Here is a 19,417-nt window from a genome sequence, read left to right on the forward strand (position 1 = left end):
TGAAACACTAATAATAATAATAATCTAAAATACATTTTAATAAAAATAATCAATAGCTTCAAAAATAATTTTAATTTTAATAAAAAAAAAATTAATCTCATCGCTAACCACCTCATTTTAGTAAAATTCTCAACCACTTGCTGGCTGCCGTATGGCACATGACATGCACCGCTGGCAAGCCAAGATTTTTTTTAAGTACCAATCAGGAAGGCAGAGTCCTTTTCCTAGTGAAGCAAAATTTGGCAAATAGTCACTCTCCTCTCTTTCATCACAAGTTACAAGTCTCCTTGTATTCGGAGACCCCCTAGTTTCAGTTCAGTAGAGTTCAGACAGAATGGCAGAAACGAAGACTGTGCATTCGCCGCTTGTTACTTATTTTTCAATGCTGTCACTTCTCACTCTCTGCCCTCCTTTTGTTATTCTACTGTAAGCCCTTTTCCTTTGCTTCTTCTACATTTGAATCTGATAATACTTGGTTTCTTTGCTCTTTTTTTGTATCGGTTATTGTTTGGAAAACAAAGCACCGTAGATATGCTAAATGAAGCGACTATCTTTTAAAAACTTTGTCTGGGCTGTTTCAGATCTTAACACTAACCTTTTCAGATTATTGCTTGTCAAAGTCCGATTCTTTTTGGATGCTAAGTTTATTAGCCTGCTTAACAAATCTCTAGATCGCTGCTTTTTTTCTTGCAAAATTTAGAGAAAACATCATTTTTACTACTGCAGTATTAAAAGCTATAGATCTTGATATGTCTCGAGATGATAATCTTTTGATTTTTTTGGCGGTGTCATTTTGATTAATGCATTGGAAAATGCATGGAAGAAAAGGGGGATGGGTTCATTGATATAATGGGGTTCAGAAAATTAGAATCTTCTACCTAATGCAGATGGTATACATTGGTACATGCTGATGGGTCAGTTTGTCAAACTTGGGATTACTTGAAGCAACATGGCTTGCAAGGATTTATAAACATTTGGCCAAGGCCTACTGCAGTTGCCTGGAAAATTATTGCTTGTTATGCAGCATTTGAGGCTGCACTGCAGCTTCTTTTACCTGGAGAAAAGGTCGAGGGTCCAATCTCTCCTGAAGGAAACCGACCTGTTTACAAGGTACTTTTCACACGATATTGTCTTTATCAAACTTCTATGCTATTTCTTTTGTTGTTTGATCATAACAGCGGAAGATTGGAAACAAATGCTTATGCTACTTCATACATTCCTCATAGCTTTTACATGGCACCAGAAATGAGCTTTCTTTATGTGGTTATTGCAGGCAAATGGTGTGGCAGCATATGTGGTGACTTTAGTTACCTATCTTAGCCTTTGGTGGTGAGAGCTTCTCCATTAACCTCCTTGTACTTAAGCATTCCCAATAAGCTTGCAGTCATTTATAGAAGGGTTATGATTAGCAAAAGCTCTTTTAGGTTCTATCATAGTAATTGTTTCACTTTAGGTTGTGGAATGTAAGACATGCTGCTTCTGATTGGTAATGATTAATTTCACCTGGTGAAAAATGCTTATGGAGCGTACCTAATACTTTTCCTGTTTATTCTTTAGGTTTGGTATATTCAACCCCTCGATTGTTTATGATAATTTGGGAGAAATATTTTCTGCTCTCATTTTTGGAAGCTTAGTCTTCTGTGTTTTCTTATACATAAAGGTAAGGATTTCTTATCAGCAATCTTTCCCAGTTTGCATTTATTTTGCTGTAACTCTTTCTGGTTTTATTTATTTATTTATTTTTCAATCTGGAAGGGTCATTTGGCTCCATCATCTACTGATTCTGGATCATCTGGGAACATGATAATTGACTTCTATTGGGTGAGTTCAGATCTCTATGATATCTTCATTTTGCTCGCGTGACTATTGTTATTTGTCCATTAAGCAACCTCATTGATAGGGGAAAGGGGAGACTGAGCCAGATATATAACCAAGAGGAAGAAGCGTAAATTAGAGACCCACCAATCCTTTAGCTAGGATCTAACTCGAATTTAAGCTTCTTTCCAAATTTGTGAACTATTCCTAAAAGTTTCCTAGACTACATCTGAAGTTTTTTGTAAAACAATAAATTAAATTATCGTTTTGCCTTTCCACTTCATATGGTTCTTTTTTCATTAACTCAAATTCCTATATGGCATTCTTGTAGTCTAGGCCTTTCTCTTACAGATTTCTCTTCTTCTGTTGCAGGGTTTGGAGCTGTATCCTCGAATAGGAAAGAACTTCGACATCAAGGTTTTCACAAACTGCAGATTTGGGATGATGTCTTGGGCTGTTCTGGCATTAACCTATTGCATTAAGCAGGTAAAAGATGCTTCTTTTCAGAACAATACTCATCTTGTAAGCTTGGGACAGTGTACATGCTGTTTGTAAGAGTTAATCAAATTCTATAGTGACACCCCCTGTTTGTTGGCTGATAAAAGCATCTTTTTTTTTGTGTATATCAAGTCATGATTAAAAGTTATTTTGACATTATTTGCCTTCAATGTGCTGTTCAAATCCACTTTCCCAGATAAATTGACTACCTAGCAACCCATGAAGGAATTGTGTGTAACTAATATATTATGCCATGTGGTACAAGTGCTATATGTCAACAATATGTGGTTGTCATTTCATTATTTAGGCGACCTCGGAGCCTATGATCATAAACATGTTTGCACCATGTTGTTTTCAAACTTTGTTTCACACATACGCTTTCTCATTACTGAAGGTTGCTTTTACCTTATATGTGCAATATGAGTAATTCAACTCATTAGTTTTGAGTTTCCAATTCATGTTTTGCATGTATAATTACATGAATACTAATCTTAATCTGCTTTTTGGGTATTCTATCAGTATGAGCAGAATGGGAAAGTAGCTGACTCCATGCTTGTAAATACAATATTGATGCTGGTGTATGTCACAAAGTTTTTTTGGTGGGAAGCTGGTTACTGGAACACAATGGACATTGCACATGACCGAGGTTTACTTCTCCATATGTTTGATTTGCAATTTGTCGTCAATGAGATTACCATTGATTTTCTTTCAAGAAAATACTGGTATTTGTTCTGTCAAAGTAGCTTATAATCTTTTTCCTCCAAAAAACTCTTATTCTAATGGTTTCTTTCCTTCTGCTTTTTCCTATGATGGGACTTGGCAGCTGGATTTTATATTTGCTGGGGATGCTTGGTATGGGTTCCATCTGTGTATACTTCTCCTGGCATGTACCTTGTTAACCATCCTGTGAACCTTGGACTTCAGGTGTTGTTCTATTTTCATCTATTTGATTTCCAATTCAATTGCCCTTTTATAGCCATTCTCTTTTGTCCGAATGTTTTACATTTTTTGTCTTGAATTTGAGTTAAGTTTGTTAGGTAAAAACTTGGAGATGAAATTAAATTAGTGAAAGTTATTAATTTATGGTCCTTGTGCTCTTGGTAAATATATTAAAATGTGGCCAAATAATTTAGATATTGATGATTTTGGGTTGGCAAAATTAGTTGAGTTCCTCTGTTCCCCAAGAAAAAAGTGTTGTGATTTGAATTTCAGGCCAAAAGTCAAAAGATAAAAGCACCAATCAATTTACAATTTTAGAGCTACCTTAAGGCAAGATTCAAATCCAGTTAGATCAGCATAAATACTTGATTGCTATGAGTCTTGAAGGGAAAAAAAAAAAACTAAAGCTGTTTATCCCTTGATATACTTATTCTAACCATATCCTCCTATTTGTCCAGCTTGCACTCTATATACTAGCAGCAGGCATTCTCTCCATATATGTCAATTATGATTGTGACAGACAAAGGCAAGAATTTCGCAGAACAAATGGCAAGTGTTTGGTCTGGGGAAGGGCTCCGTCAAAGGTGATCTGGTGATCTATCCTTTATATTTACATGATATATAATTTTCAACCTGGAGAAAGGGTCATAATACGTTCTGATTTTTAACAGATTGTGGCCTCATACACTACAACATCTGGGCAAACAAAGATAAGCCTCCTTTTGACATCGGGATGGTAAGTTTTGCTGGACACGCCATGAATATGAGTTAATATCAAAATCACGAAGCTGTATAAAACAGTTGTGTCAGGATAGTTACTGCCATTCTCTGTTGAGATGTGTAATTTCTTGTATTAGTATTTGAGCTGGGGAAAGTTTGATAGCCTTTATCCTGGATTTTGCAGGTGGGGCTTATCTCGTCATTTCCATTATGTACCTGAAATACTGGCTGCTTTTTTCTGGACTGTCCCGGCTCTTTTTAATCATGTAAGCATTTGTATATAGGAGTAATTTCTCAAATCATGAAGTCCTGTGGACACACCGCTGATATCTTTGTTTGCTTTTGCAGTTCTTACCCTATTTCTATGTGATATTTCTGACCATCCTTCTGTTTGACCGAGCTAAAAGGGATGATGATCGATGTCGGTCCAAGTAAGCACAGATTTATAAACTTGTGTGCAAGCACTTGCTCATAACCTCAATGATTTTACTTTCTTGAAGCGAAAAGCTTTTATGTTCTTACTCAGGTGGCCTCCACAGAATTGCCAAACTTTTTTTTTTTTTTAAATGCGATCTGTGCGTGTGGGCACATATCATCAGACCCGCTGTATGCGTTTTCTAAATTAGTTAGGATGATTAAAATTTTGACGATCTCCTGCTCGCAGGTATGGGAAGTACTGGAAGTTGTACTGTGAGAAGGTTCGCTACAGGATTGTTCCTGGAATCTACTAAGACATCACACAATGAATGGACTGGTTTGCCTGTTTATATCTGCTGGTGAACTCGAGAATGCAATGTGCTTATTAGCATCCCTTGAATTGTATAACTCTTGTTAAGTGCTTTTCAGGTGCTTTGATGTTTGGACAGGATGTAAATTTTGCTGGTCAAGTACAATGTATTTTCAGTTCCCATTTTCCATTGCTCCACTTTCTGGGAGTTAAAAATAGAGGATCGCATTCTGAGGGGACCTCTTAACTTCTAATATGCTTTAGGTTTAGGATCCTTGGAAACTAGTATGGTGATAATATTTCTTTTCTTAAGTGATTAAAATGATTGGGTAGGTAGCCATCGATTCTTTGAAAGTGGTTGAAATATCACCACTATGACATGACTATGCCTTGGTTTGGAGACGTTAAATAATCAATATCTCAAATCATTTGGCAATTTCTTTCTTCTCTGGGACGAGAGTTTGAAAGATTGCTATTATATTGAGCTAATACATGATTCATACCTTAAAAAAAAAAAGTCGCTTTCCAAAATCCAAATAAAGTACGGGACCCGTGAATCTCTCTCACGTCATCTTAAAGACTGTTTCAGTTGAGAAAGACTCGCAAGAGAGAGAATGGCAGAAGCAAAGACTGTGCATTCACTGTTGGTCACGTGTGTTTCGATGGTCTCGCTTGTGGCTCTCTTCCCTCCCTTGGTTATTTTAATGTAAGGCTTCTCCTCTTCACATCACGAATCTTAAAATAGTTTTCTCTTCTTCCACTGGCCGGCATATTTTTCAACTTTTTTTTTTAAGAAAAGAAGGGCCACAGATACTTCATCTTTCCAAATTGTAATGCATCTCCCTTACTGTTACTTGTGTGTGATTCTTGAATCAATTGGTCGGCCTAAGAAATCTCAGGATCATTGCCTTATGGTTTTCAGCAACATTTAGAGAGGCAGGGCCTTTTGGATTGATAATTGCCTGGTGATGATTGAATGGGATATGTAATAAGAGCAGGGACTGTGCACTTACCATTAGTTGCATGTTTCGATGTTCCAAGTTTTCTTTCAGTACTTACTTGGTTCTACCTTTTCGTTTTCATGATTTTTGTACTATGTTTGTTTCAACGAAGGGTAAAATCCTCTGAAGATGTCTGTGTGTATTCACTGCTGCAGTGCTAATAGATTTTGACGAGCTCCATGCTGATAATAAAATTATATAAAAAATAGAATGTTCTACCAAATAATGTAGATGATAAACAATGGTACATGCTGAAGGGGAGGTTTCCCAAACTTCGAATTATTTGAAGCAACACGGGTTGCAGCGGGGGTTAATAAACATCCGGCCAAGCCCCCACTGGTACTGCATGGAAAATAATTGCGTGTTTTGTAGCATTTGAGACTGACTTCAGCTTCTTTTACCTGGAAAAACGGTTGAGGGTCCTATTTCTCCCGAAGGGAACCGACCGTTTACAAGGTGCTGTTCACATGATATTGTCTTTATCAAGATCCTTTTTTGCCATTTCTTTTGTAGTTAGATTGCAGCCGTCAAAGGAAATGAAGAAAAAAAGGTTTGTACATGACTCAAGTCATGAGCTTTGTTTCTGTGATTTGCAGCATACATGGTGACATTGATTGCATATCTTAGCCTTTGGTGGTGAGAACTTTCTCTGTGACATTCTTATGTTTGCACTCCATCAAGTTTGACACCCGCTCATCGGAAGGGTTGTGATTGGTAAAAAGTTACTTTAGATCCAGCATAGCAGTGTACACGGTGACATTCTCCTTGTGATTGGTGTAAAAAAAATCAATTTAACCCTAGAGACGCGTGATTGTAAAGTGTAACTAGTGTTGCTCCTGTGTTTATTTTTTAGGTTTGGTATATTCAACCCTGCAGTTGTCTATGATCATTTGGGCGAAATATTTTCTGCTCTCATTCTTGCAAGCTTTGACTTCTGTTTTTTCTTATACGTAAAAGTAAATTTCTAACTAGGCAACTTGTTTGCGTTCTCATTTATTTTGCTCTACCTCTTACCAAAATGTTTAATGTTACCTTCATTTTACTCGTATGATTATTATTGCTGTTTGTCATTAAGCAATCTAAATGATAGGGGAATAGGGAGATTGAGCCAGGTATATAACTAAGAGGAACAAGCTTAAATCAGCAAAACCAATCCTTGGGCCAGGATCTAACTCAAATTTAAGCTTCTTCTTTTGAAATCTGTGAACCAAGCTGAAAAGTTTTTTCAATGCTTTGGACATCTGATGGTTTTGATAAACAATAATTGAAGTACTATCATTTTGCCTCTCCTTTTTTCACATGTCTCCTCTTCTATTTCAGGGTGGGGAGCTGTATCCTCGGATTGGAAAAATCTTGGCATCAAAGTTTTCACAAACTGCAGATTTGGGTTGATGGCTTGTGCCCTTCTGGCATTAACCTATTGCATTAAGCAGGTAAATGCTGTTATTCGTTTCCAGGTGAGAATTAACAATACTTGTCTAGTAAACATACTGAATCTAAGATGATACAAGTTATTCAGTGAGAGGTTAAAAACCCTTGTTTGTTTGGCTGATAGAGGCATCACTTAGCCCGTGCAGAACTAGCCCTGCATGTAACCAATGCCATGTGTTCATCATTTCATCATTTAAGTACCCCTGCAATATGTTATTTTTGCATTTTTTTACAAGTTTTACCTGTATACAATCGCAAGATTATGAGCCTTCAAATCCACTTCTTCTGTATTGTATCAGTATGAGCAGAATGGGGAAGCAGCTGGTTCCTTGCTTTACACACAATATTGGTGCTATTGCACATCACAAAGTTTTTTCGTTGGGAAGATGGGTACATGAGTGCCGTGGACATTGCTCATGATCGAGGTTTATCTATTCTACTTGCTTACATTTTCCGATTGTCCTTTTAATTTGAGTTGCAAGTTATCATCAACTGGATTGCTATCGATTATCTATGAAGAAAATACTAGCCTTGATGCTGTAAAAGGGGTTATCATTTTCTCCAAGAATCCCTCTTCTTTTTTCTTTTTTCTTTTTTCCCATGCTTAACTTCTTATGCTTACTACTTTTGGTTTCAGCCCCTGGAATTTATCTTTGTTGGGGATTCTTGGTATGGCTTCCATGTGTCTATAGTTCTCCTGGCATGTACCTTGTTAACCATACTGTGAACCTTGGAATTCAGGTAAATCATCCTATTTTTGTCCTGCGAGTCTTGAAGATCATTTTACCTAATGCCCTTTATCACTCGAGTTATTAACCATCTCCCTCCTGTATTCAGGCATTGTCTGCTTATATATCACTTACGATTGTGACAGGCAAAAACAAGAATTTCGCAGAACTAATTGCAAGTGTTTGATTTGGGGAAAGGCTCCATCAAAGGTGATGTGATGTTATCCCTTTCCAATCAACATGATTGTAATTACTAATTGTTAGGGAATTTCAAACGAATGATATTCTGATATTTACTCATTGAAAATTAAATACATTAACACAATATTTAACGTGGTTCGACAAACTACCTATATTAACAAGAGAAATTCACATTATTAAAGATAGAGAAAAGATGCAATACAAATACATAAAAAGAAAAAATCACATTTACTCAAACTCAATTCCTAGTTCTCGTTACTGTTTTTGCAATTGCTGCAATAGCAACAAGGCTGCTACCATTGCAGCTTTTCTTTTTTTCTCTCTTATTCTCTTCATATACTTTCTAATTCTCTTTTTTATTTTGCTTTCAAATAATATTTTTATTTATAGACAAGATAAGAGGCCATCAATTATAACACAAATATTAGCAATATATGGATTGTATTATTTTATGATACAATTATCATTATAGCCTGTTAACAATAATAATCCTATTTATTAGGATAAGCTATAAAGTTGTTGCTGATTAATAATAATATCCCAACATTAACCATTATACTTCGATTAGGTTTGGGAGTTGGAAGTTTAGCACGGAGGAGAAGATTGGTAGGGCAATTTAGCTTTCTGGGCAGCAAATTGAGAGGGGAATGAGCCTGCTTTATGAGACACTAATGCGCTGCAAATATAACCGTACATGAAGAAAGCATGGCAACTGGTTATATGAATTTTCTGCATGTAGCTCATTGGGCCCTAGCTGCTGAAGTGCATGGAGAACAAATGGGATATCAAAATGATGCTTTTGGTTTTGGTTTGGGAAGGCGGTGTGACCACAACGTCATTTCATTTTCAAAGATCTTTAAATAGTGGTACATGACATCAAATTCATCCACTTTTTCTATTTTTAAAAAGAAAATTAAAACAATATTTTATTTTATTCTGAAAAAAATGAAGCTATTCGATGCTTAGATTGAATGAAGGGATATGGTCATGTTGTTTTTAAAATATTTTAAAAAAATTATAATTTTTTATTTTAAATTTACTTTTTTATAATTTTATATCATTTAAAAAAATGTTGATATAGAAATAATTTTTAAAAAAAATAAAAAAAATTTAAAAAACACAAGGGATAACTATATATTATAATTAAAGCTGCAAGTTGTGATGTCTATTGTAAATGTATTGTTAAGTTGAATTCCAAATGTTAATTAAGCGATCTAACCAAATAATAGAATTGATTTTTATAGCATGAGGGGATATCATGATTTGAGTGCTTTGGTGGAACTGGCAATGGCATCAGTAGTTTCTCTTCTCTTTTCTTCAAGTCTTACTTTCTATTTATTTTTACATTCTAAAAAGAATTTTTAAAAAAATTAAAATTGTTTTATTTTTTATTTAATTCAAATTAATATATTTTTAGTATTTTTAAATTATTTTGATGTATTAATATCAAAAATAATTTTTTAAAAATTATAAAAATTACTAATATATATTTTAATACAAAAAAATAATTAAAAAATGACTACAAGCATGCCCCAAACAAATTTTTAATCACTAAATAAAGAAAACAAGCGAAGAGCCATCACCCAAACCTGGGTCGGTCCATGTATTCGAAGGCCCACAAATGTAAACACCAACTACAAGTCGGTTACTTATAGGAGTGCTTCCATTCCAGAGGAGTAGTGACGTCTTGTCGGCTGGTTTGCGGAAGAGAGAATTCCCATCGCCTGAACGGGAACGGATTAAGCTAATATTATCAGGTACTTGTTTATTAGGGCTTACTTCCACGAATCAATCTGATCTGATCTCTTCTTTCGATGCTTTAAATCTATAATCTTTGTAGCCTAAATTAATACCTTTCTGGGCTTCTTATCAATGTTGAAACAGAGGAGGAGGAGGAGGAGAAGATCGATCGATTAATCAATGTCTGGTTATGAGAATGTTGTGGGTGGGAAATTGAAGCTGAAGGGGAAAGCTTTGGATGTGAAAGCTGGCAGCCTTAAGAAGAAGAAGAAGAAACATGTTAAGAAACAAGTCGATTCTTCTGATCTCGTCATACATAATGAGCTTTCTACTGGTTTGGGTTTCTTCATTTTTTTTCAAAAATCCCCTCTATATTAATTTCTTGTTTGTAAGCTATTAGTCTTTGGATTCTTGTTGGAGGCTGGGATTAGTTTCCTTTCTGGTATTGAATCTGGGTGGTCACTCCCTTTTCTTATAAAATGCTCCTCTGTTAATTTTTGTTGTTGTGCTTGTGTTGTGCTTTCTGTGTGAGCTTTCAAGCCTGCCGTGCTGCTGTTTTGTTCTTCTTCGTCGTCTTTATCCATGTTTATAAAATTTAATCAAGTAGTAATTATTACAGATTTTTGAAGGAAACACTGTCATCGTGTGTCTTGATAGAACTCAATTAAACCAAAGCTTAGGGCGATTGGAAGCCTTTGAAATCAATGGTTGCTGAATAACCTCGTGTACTATTTCTACTTCATTGGTGATCATCATGTCTACGGAGACTGACAGAAATATCTTGATTGCTGGCTTGATTTCTTTGTTTTTGGGTTCTGGTAATCTTTGATTTAAATGAATTGCAGAAATATCCCAATAATAGAGCAGTCTCTGTGAAAAAGACGTTGTGTTGCTCCTTATAACCTTTTCATGTAATTCGTGTTATGTTATACTTTACTGCTCCACTTTAATTTCGGAGGATCATCGAATAATGTTGGTATTTGGTATAGGCCAAAGCGTAGAAGAACCAGCTGATGATCCTAATGAGGAAGATATTAATGATGAAGGCAAAACGAGCGAGGAAGGAAAGGCTGCTTCTTACATTGATCATCTCACACCTGCAGAGAGACGATACATTGAGCAGAGAGAGAGAATTGATGTTCATAGGATGGCGAAAGAAGCTGATAAATCTCACCGTGACAGGATTCAAGATTTCAACCAGTATTTGGCCAACATGAGTGAGCATTATGACATTCCTAAAGTTGGCCCTGGCTAAAAGATCCATCTTCTTCGTTGTAATTTAAAATTTAGAATTGTGGCAAACATGTGGTTTTATGTTTCCCAAGATTTCTAAATTTACCTTTCTCCACTCAGTTTTTCCTCACATTGCTCTCAAGGTACTCCATTATGTTTATGAAATTTGATGGTTGTGCTGTTGACAGTCTTAGGTAAGCTGCCTGGGTCTGTTAGGTGTTGGCCGTGCCAAATTATCATGGCCACTCTTGTCATCAATACGATGGGTTAAAGGGAGGAAGAAGGAAAAAAAGCTCAAAAACCGAACTTGGACACGGAGTCCTCCAGTCATCCGAGCATAAGAGGGGATTTGATTGGTGCACAGAACTCATGTTGATTGGGTATTGGGTTCAGGGGAAACCCTATCCAGCCTGCAGATCTTTTAGGAGTTCGTTTTCGAAGTGTAAAATTTTTTAAGAAACTAATGCTTGCCAGTTAAGGGACACCAGCAATCATAATTCAAGTAATCGGTTCTTGCAAGAGCCTGTGCCATCGACCGGGCTCATCGTATTCCTTGGTGCTGCTTCTACTTTCCCGGCGCATCATCATTTGCTTTAAAAGCACTCATTCAAGTAAAACAAGCCTTGCACAATCTGCATGTTAATGAAGAATTTTCAGGTTGATAGCTGTCCTTTATATGTATTGGCCTCACAATCCCGTGCAACAAGGCTGTGATTAGAAGGCATGCATATGAGGCCAGTAATTTTATTGCCTTCCCGTTTGTCTTTCTTGATGAATCCAACAAAGAAGAAAAAAAGACAAAGGAGGCAAAACTGTGCCTCGTAAGATTTTTCACCGGTGCCACCATCTCTCAATGAGATGACAATTGACCTGTCCTAAACACATCATGGTCGAAACCTTATGCACGAGTCTTCCCATGCCCAAGACACAGCTTTCGTGTCAAGAAAGAGTAGTTGGAGCATGCAGCGGAAGTTCAAAAAAAAAAAAACAGTTCCTCATCGGAACGATAAGCTTCTTTAACTTGTGATAAGATAAACCATGGAATTTGACACTGCCTGAATACAAACCTTATTGCATAAATACACAAGGAACAGTTTAGTTTTTCACTGCCCGGAACAACTACAATTTGAATAAACAAATTACACAGTCGCTATCACAACCCAAAAGGCTACAAGCACAATTTACCAACACTGATTCTTCAGACAAACAAATACAATAGTTCAAGTGCTGTTGGTCTCATGCTGCCACAAATACTCCTTGGATAACCAAAATTTGGAGCACCTAAATCATCGAGTCTCGTCCTCCAAGGCACGGAAACCAGCAGTCAAATCCTCATGCAACTTGCTGAATTTTTCCACGAGAACTGCTTCCCCTTCTGCGGGATCCTCAAACTTTTGAGACCTGCAACATCAACAGATGACAACATCAGAAGGTAATTCTAGTCGATTTCTGTATAGCATTGCTTTTCACTTGAGGATTCTTGCTGGAAGTACATAATACTTACACTAGACGATAGAAGAGATCTCCCAACCGATGTTTGATAAGGCTGTATGATATCTTCTGACCATCCATGCCAGCACCTCTCTCAACAGCCTGTATGTTGAATTGCAAACTTGTTCATCAAAGATCCAGAACAAACCATATTACCCACTACAGGTTGTGAGCAGGTGTGTGAGTTTTAATATCAGACCTACAATTACTGACTACTGAAACTTGAAGTATAACGAAAGAGAAAAGAAGAATGCCCAGACTCCTCTCACAGCAAGCAAACTTGCAGATACTTACAGTAAACAATAGAATACCAGAGGGGAGGGGGATAATTTACCTGGTTGGCCAAGTTACAGAAATGAATGATGTTGCGCATCATCCAAACAGACTTGTAGAAAGGACAGAACTTGTCATATCTACCAGCCAAATAAACACACATTCAAAGGTGAGGATTACAGAACTATCATAAATCTTAATTACTCAAAATAAAAGATAGAAAAAAGATCAAGTAATGAGGTTGGGGCATACGGAGTAAATGCATTCTGAGCAAGATAGTCCTCCCTCAAAAGCTTCGCAGTCTCCAGGGTGATCTTATCTGTTTCAGCTAAAGCGTCCTTTCCAACAAGCTGCAATAATCCAGAAAGTCATGGTTATTCAATCTCAAGCAGACAAAAGAAACCAAATAAACTTCCATCTTCAAAAACTTGTCACATGACAGTGAAACTCCACATAATTCCATGGAGATCTACAGTATCATAACCACCAATTGTGACCGATGCCCACCAAACATCTTTTATGCCAAATTAAGATTTGCAAATCAACCAATTTAGAAGGGCAAGAGAAGACATGGAGTACTCATAAAATTAAGGTTCTGCAGCAAAGGTAACACTGAAACAACACCCCTGTCATATAGTTCACAGCATTCATCCACATATTTCTTCAACAGTTCCAGGTAAATCACATATTTTATAGTTCTAGGAGCTAAGAAAACCAAAAGAGATGAAAATTTTGGGGCAAAAAAAAATACATACTTGGACAATTTCATTCAAGTCATCTTCTCTTTGGAGCACTTCCCGTGCCTTTGTCCTGATGTTGATAAAATCCGGATCAAATCGCTCATAAAATGACTCCAAAGCCTGACAACAAAAGAGGGACAACCTAATTAAATATGAACAGGTTCCATAGAATATAGGATGCGATGAATGAAATATCCAATAAGCATCCAAATAATTATAATTTCAATAGAAAAACACAGGGAAAAGTGTGTAGAAAAATTGCAAACCTACCCCTGAGTACTTAGAGTAGGAAATAAGCCAGTTTACAGAAGGAAAATGTTTCCTTTGTGCAAGTTTCTTGTCCAAACCCCAGAAGACCTGCAAAAGTACAAATGAATAACCTCATTTTAATATAAATAAATAAATAAAGCTAGGGAGAAAAAATCCAAAATGGCATCAAGATAGAACATATCATTTTTGAGACTGTATAAATTACATGTGCTTGGACGTCAAATTTAACCGGGATCACTGAAGCAGAATCATTTTTGGGCCTAGGCTATGCTTTCCAGCTTGTTGGTCAGTAATTCAGCCATGCTCAAGTTCCTTCATTAATTAAGCATATCTTTCTATGTTTTTTCCTTTCAATTTTGAAATTTCTGTTTCTTGTTTTAATGTTTATCAGGCAACCTAAAATAGAAATTTGCCTACTGCAACAAGTTATTTCAAGCTTTTCAAAAAAAAAATTAGGTCGTGGAAGAATGCTAAGGAAAAAAAATACTGAACTCTCTGTTTTACTCAGCAATCTATGGTGTGCTAATTGCTTCTAGTATAAAAGATGGTGAACACAGTTTGTAATTACCTGGACAATGCTGAGGGTAGCAGATGTAACAGGATCTGAGAAATCTCCTCCAGGTGGGGAAACTGCACCAACAATTGTGACACTACCCGTACGCTCTGGTGAACCAAGGCATTTTACTTTACCAGCACGTTCATAAAAGGAGGCCAAACGTGCTGCCAGATAAGCAGGGTATCCACTATCAGCAGGCATTTCTGCCTGCAAACATAATTAAGAAATGTGCAATTAGAGTTTATCAGAGTAGGATAAAAACAAATTTCACAATATGCATGAAAGAAATGGCATGATAGATCATAGTTCTCACTTCTCAGCTACTTCGTTTGTCTAATAAATAACAACATACAAAGAATCAATCATGAGAATAGTATATCCTTAATCCAATATCAACAGTATTGCCAATCACTTGTGGAAGCCAGCACCTAATAAGAGGTTGGAACCAACCATTAAGTATTAACTTTATCCAGCTTCTACAAATCTAGCTAACAAAAACATAGTTATTTTTTGCATTAAAGGTTGCAAATGATATGCAAGTTAAGGCAACACAGACAAACAGCATGTTAGCAACAAATGAGATAGACCACAAAGAGGCACCACCTAACACTGCAATAAATCAGACGCTAACATATGAAGCATTCAAAAACTCTTCCAAGGCATTGAGATAAATGTTGGTAGAGGCTAACCAGCCGTCCAGAAATTTCACGCAATGCCTCTGCCCAACGGGATGTTGAATCTGCCATCATGCTCACATTGTAGCCCATATCTCTGAAGTATTCAGCTATAGTGATTCCTGAGAACAACACATCCACCCACAAGTTGAAGAAAATCAACACAAGGCATTCAATAAGACAGAACATCACCAACAATAAATGAATCTAATACATAGAATTTTCAAATTCATGCAAATCAGGCACAAACATGAAACTTCTAGCATAATCAATAAAATTACAAGTTTGAGTTTTTTTCTTCAGTCCACTGCACGTGGTCTAAATAGCCTAAAGTCTGCGGCCGGCAGGTGTAATGGTAGGGTGTAGATTGTATTGCCCAAATTGCAACCATTTATTTCTCGGAATATTATATGTGCTTCTTAAGAGAGCTGCTGCTTCTCTGACAAAGGACCTGTGACGGTAATCTGATATCTTAAAAATTACCATCTTTTTCTTGAATTACAAACGGTCACTAACATCCACTGATGCATGTGTTCAAAACACATCAGCTCTTAATTAACCAACTGCATTGAATTCTCTCATAATGCTAACAAGAAAGAATAAGCACAAGGGTTGAAGATAAAAGAGATTACTCTTCATAGCATCCTCTATTCTGTTTAATATTTACGTAAAAGAGATAGTGTTACCTGTGTAAATTGATGCCTCACGAGCAGCGACAGGCATGTTAGAGGTGTTCGCTACCAGGGTTGTACGCTTCATGACAGATTCTTCACGGCCATCAGGCAAAGTCATGGTCAATTGTGGAAAATCCATGAGCACCTGAGCAATTGGTTACCCTAGATAAAAAAATCTTAAAAACTGTAAAGCAGGATTGACGAATAAAGTGAGAGAAATGTATACCTCTGCCATTTCATTTCCTCTTTCTCCACAACCCACATACACAACAGTATCAGAGTTGGAGTACTGCAAAAACATAAGTAATGAATCAACCAAACTACCCCATCATCACAACCATCAGAGTAAGCTCCACAAGGAATTGACAAGCTTCACCTTGGAAAGAGCTTGACTAATGACCGTCTTCCCACAACCAAATGCACCAGGTATGGCACAAGTTCCACCGAGGACTGAGGGGAAAAGGGCATCAAGGACACGCTGAAACATAACAGAGTCATTGGGAACTCATATTACTAAAAGAGAAAGCAACAGATGAAAAAACCAATGCGTTTAGAATGAAGGCAAATACCTGCCCAGTAAGCAAAGGGGTATCAGCAGCAAGCTTTGATGCAACTGGTCTTGGAGAACGTACTGGCCAAGTCTGCATGCAGAAGAACGGTGGGATTTGAAAAAATTTCTAGATCAGGATGCAGGCATTTCAATTCATCTAGAGTTTGGCTACAATTTACAAAATTTACAAACCTGAAGCATGGTAAATTGCTTTTTGACACCCTGGAACTCAAGCTCTAGCACAGTGTCCTACAAAAGCAGAAGTCAGTGTACAGATCCATGTATGAAATGTCAATGTGCAGTTTAGAAGTCATAGAAAATTCACATAAATATAAATCTCAACTGAATGGTAACTATAACCCAGGAGACTAGAGAATGATCCAAATGCCATTTGCATGCAGTTTATGTTTCCCAAATTCATCATTCAGAAACTCCATGTCAAAGGGTTATGTAACATGCAAGCACTGCACTATATGATATGTATCATACAAGGAAAAATATGGGAAAGCAGATGTGTTCTTGTGTAATTATCATTCTCATGAGGCAAAGAAGACAAAGAGACAAACCTTCAATGAATATTGACCAGGAGGTGCAATGAAAGTGATTTTTCCCATGGCATCAGGAGGGAGCGCAACATGATGCTGCATTAGAGTGTTCTCAAATACAGTCTGCATTGGAAAATATCCACACAAAATCCTATGTTAAACATAATGCAAAAATAAGTAAATAATAAAGAAATAAAGATGTCCAAACCACACATTTCTAAAAGAGTTCAATAAACAAAAGATTCAAATAAAGAACTTACAGCATACAAGTCTCCACCAGTCACAAGATCTCCCTCACCTGCCAATGTTAAGCATAACTGAAGTTAGTGGAATTCTACATAAGAAATTGAAGGAACAATTATTGTCATTTGTCAACAAAGTTCCAGCAGTCACCTATTTTTTTAGGCTGAAATTCCCAGAGTGTGTCTTTGTCAAGTGCTGGAACGGAGACACCACGAGGAATATAGACATCACCAGATATTCTTGCAATGGTTTTCAGAGGCCTCTATTTTGATGAGAAAACGTAGGTGAATGGTTAACCACTATAAATTTCAAGAGAGAAACCAAAGCACAAACTTTGTTTCTTTCTTTTTGATAAAGCGAGAGCAAAGAATGAACTTAGAAGGCTTTTGAAAAAGGTTTCTGATTAACAGAAAACAAAATGTAATTCTAGTTACTAAATCAGAATTTGACAATAAGGCAAGCACTGTCAAACCTGAATTCCATCAAAAATATTCCCCAATATTCCCGGTCCAAGCTCCACAGATAGAGGCTGTAAGATCAACATGCAATTAAGGAGCTGATGTAGTCACAATACCATCCAGACAAAAACATGACAATACAAGAAAGTGAGATCACCTTGTGTGTCCGAAGAACAGGGTCGTTCACCATCAGACCAGCAGTTTCCTCGTACACTGACAACAGAGAGAACAAAAAAACATTCATTTCCATTCCAGGCACCTCGGTAAATACAAAGAAAAATGTCTCTTTCCTTTTAAAATATTTCTTTCCTTCTTAAAAATAGGCATCCAGGAGCAAGCAGAGCAGATACACAATATTAAATGATGAAAACGCTCAAAAAATGAGAAGGATTACGCATGAAATACAGTATTCCAACTATCAAGAACTCGCATTAGTAAATAACCTTGGATTGTGGCAGAATGTCCTTCCAAACGAATAATTTCACCAATTAGATTGTCATGCCCAACACGGACCAGCTCATACATAGCTGCACCAGCCATGCCATCAGCAACCACAACTGGCCCTGATACCTGTCAAAACCACATCAAGTTAGTCAGACAAAACCAGGAAAAATGTGTTGAGCCTAGAAAACAGCATCAAATTTAGATTGAAATCACGAAAGACCGAAGTTGAACTAACAATCATGCATCACAATCAGTTGCTCACGTCCTTGAAATATAGCAATTAAATCTTAATCTGTGCACATGAGCCAACCAACGCACAAATACGAACCGAACAAATCAGATCTTATTTTTATACATTTTTTTATCTGCATAAACATTTTCCATCGAGTTCACGCAATAACAAGAAACAAACATCAGTTAGTTCAATATTTATCGAGCTAAATCCAAGCTACAAAAGCATAAAAGCACACAGAATTGAAACGCTAACAACCACTTCACAGTTCCTCAAACCCCTACCATTATAATTAACACCATCAACTAGGCTAACAAGATCTCTAGAAAATCAATGATCACTCGAGTTTACGTATCTCAACGGATCACAACCTTTAAAAAACAGATCTAGCGGCTCGAAATTCAACTACGAAATCTATTTTACATAAATCCAAAAACTCGATCTGATCGCAGTAAATCAACAGAAACAGGTCATCAGATAAGTTCCATCAAAACCAGAACAAAAATTCGATCTATGTAATTACTTGAGATTAATAATTAATTGAGAAAAAAGGAAAAGAAAAGAAAGGAGTCCACCTTGCGAACGTATCCATACTCGCTCTCCTTCTCAGAATCTTCAAATGTAGTCAATCGAGCTCCGTACACCGACGGCATTTTCTCTCAGAGAAACAGATAGCTGAAACTCTATACAGAGGAGTGTGGAGAATCTAGGAATCGAATAAAACCCTAACGTTTCAATCGAATTAGAAATTACAATTAATTAATTTCGCAGATGCAAGTGACAGACGGGGGAAACGGAGGAAGGTCGATTTCATTGATTGATATTTTACGGAGGGAGGGAGAGGAAAGGGGCCATGTCAGCGTAAGGGAAGGCAGGTAATGATCTGCTGCTTTTGCAGTACCGTAATAATATAGTTCTGCCTATTTAGTAACTTGCCATGTCAGCGTGGACGTGCGCCCGGAATGGAGGCGGCTCTATAATAATTCTTACCTTTTGTTTTGTTTCATTTTATTTATTTATTAGAAAGTGTCTCAGAGAGGAGATCGCATCACAGGGGTTTTAAAAAATAAAAATCAGAAAGATAATAGTCTTTTTCGATGAGTGAAAATAATGGTAATTTTATTATTGGGTGGTTTTTAACTTGAAGGCACGAACTTAAGTCTCTATTCTTGAGAGTTGACGACTGTAAAATATATATGAAAGAAAAAACCAATAAATCTCATTAGTTTTACAA

The 19,417-nt window shown here is 36.7% G+C and overlaps 3 protein-coding genes and 1 pseudogene across 3 annotated transcripts; 3 read left to right on the plus strand and 1 right to left on the minus strand.

The window, feature by feature from the left end:
- Positions 1 to 209: 209 nt before the first annotated feature.
- On the plus strand, positions 210 to 5,017 carry LOC105141128 (7-dehydrocholesterol reductase). The gene is made up of 13 exons (XM_011048238.1): positions 210 to 426; positions 888 to 1,110; positions 1,274 to 1,329; positions 1,558 to 1,660; positions 1,756 to 1,821; positions 2,188 to 2,301; positions 2,833 to 2,959; positions 3,137 to 3,237; positions 3,711 to 3,836; positions 3,924 to 3,988; positions 4,157 to 4,238; positions 4,321 to 4,403; positions 4,637 to 5,017. The coding sequence occupies exons 1-13, from the start codon at positions 335 to 337 to the stop codon at positions 4,701 to 4,703; spliced, it is 1,305 nt and encodes a 434-aa protein (XP_011046540.1). The 5' UTR covers positions 210 to 334; the 3' UTR covers positions 4,704 to 5,017.
- Positions 5,018 to 6,985: 1,968 nt separating this feature from the next.
- Positions 6,986 to 8,988, plus strand: LOC105141127 (7-dehydrocholesterol reductase-like; annotated as a pseudogene).
- A 726-nt stretch (positions 8,989 to 9,714) lies between these two features.
- Positions 9,715 to 11,220, plus strand: LOC105141126 (7-dehydrocholesterol reductase-like protein). The gene is made up of 3 exons (XM_011048237.1): positions 9,715 to 9,817; positions 9,951 to 10,134; positions 10,790 to 11,220. The coding sequence occupies exons 2-3, from the start codon at positions 9,981 to 9,983 to the stop codon at positions 11,053 to 11,055; spliced, it is 420 nt and encodes a 139-aa protein (XP_011046539.1). The 5' UTR covers positions 9,715 to 9,817; positions 9,951 to 9,980; the 3' UTR covers positions 11,056 to 11,220.
- Positions 11,221 to 12,013: 793 nt separating this feature from the next.
- LOC105141136 (vacuolar ATP synthase catalytic subunit-related / V-ATPase-related / vacuolar proton pump-like protein) lies at positions 12,014 to 19,067 on the minus strand. The gene is made up of 20 exons (XM_011048256.1): positions 18,759 to 19,067; positions 17,951 to 18,077; positions 17,665 to 17,720; positions 17,522 to 17,578; positions 17,200 to 17,311; positions 17,067 to 17,104; positions 16,828 to 16,929; positions 16,454 to 16,510; positions 16,281 to 16,352; positions 16,088 to 16,189; positions 15,938 to 16,000; positions 15,724 to 15,856; positions 15,053 to 15,159; positions 14,376 to 14,570; positions 13,808 to 13,894; positions 13,553 to 13,657; positions 13,050 to 13,147; positions 12,859 to 12,937; positions 12,538 to 12,626; positions 12,014 to 12,434 (listed from the first exon to the last, which is right to left on the minus strand). The coding sequence occupies exons 1-20, from the start codon at positions 18,834 to 18,836 to the stop codon at positions 12,320 to 12,322; spliced, it is 1,872 nt and encodes a 623-aa protein (XP_011046558.1). The 5' UTR covers positions 18,837 to 19,067; the 3' UTR covers positions 12,014 to 12,319.
- Positions 19,068 to 19,417: the final 350 nt, after the last annotated feature.

The sequence above is a fragment of the Populus euphratica genome, unplaced genomic scaffold (genome assembly GCF_000495115.2).
Source record: "Populus euphratica unplaced genomic scaffold, PopEup_1.0 scaffold250.1, whole genome shotgun sequence".
Taxonomy (NCBI): Eukaryota; Viridiplantae; Streptophyta; class Magnoliopsida; order Malpighiales; family Salicaceae; genus Populus; species Populus euphratica.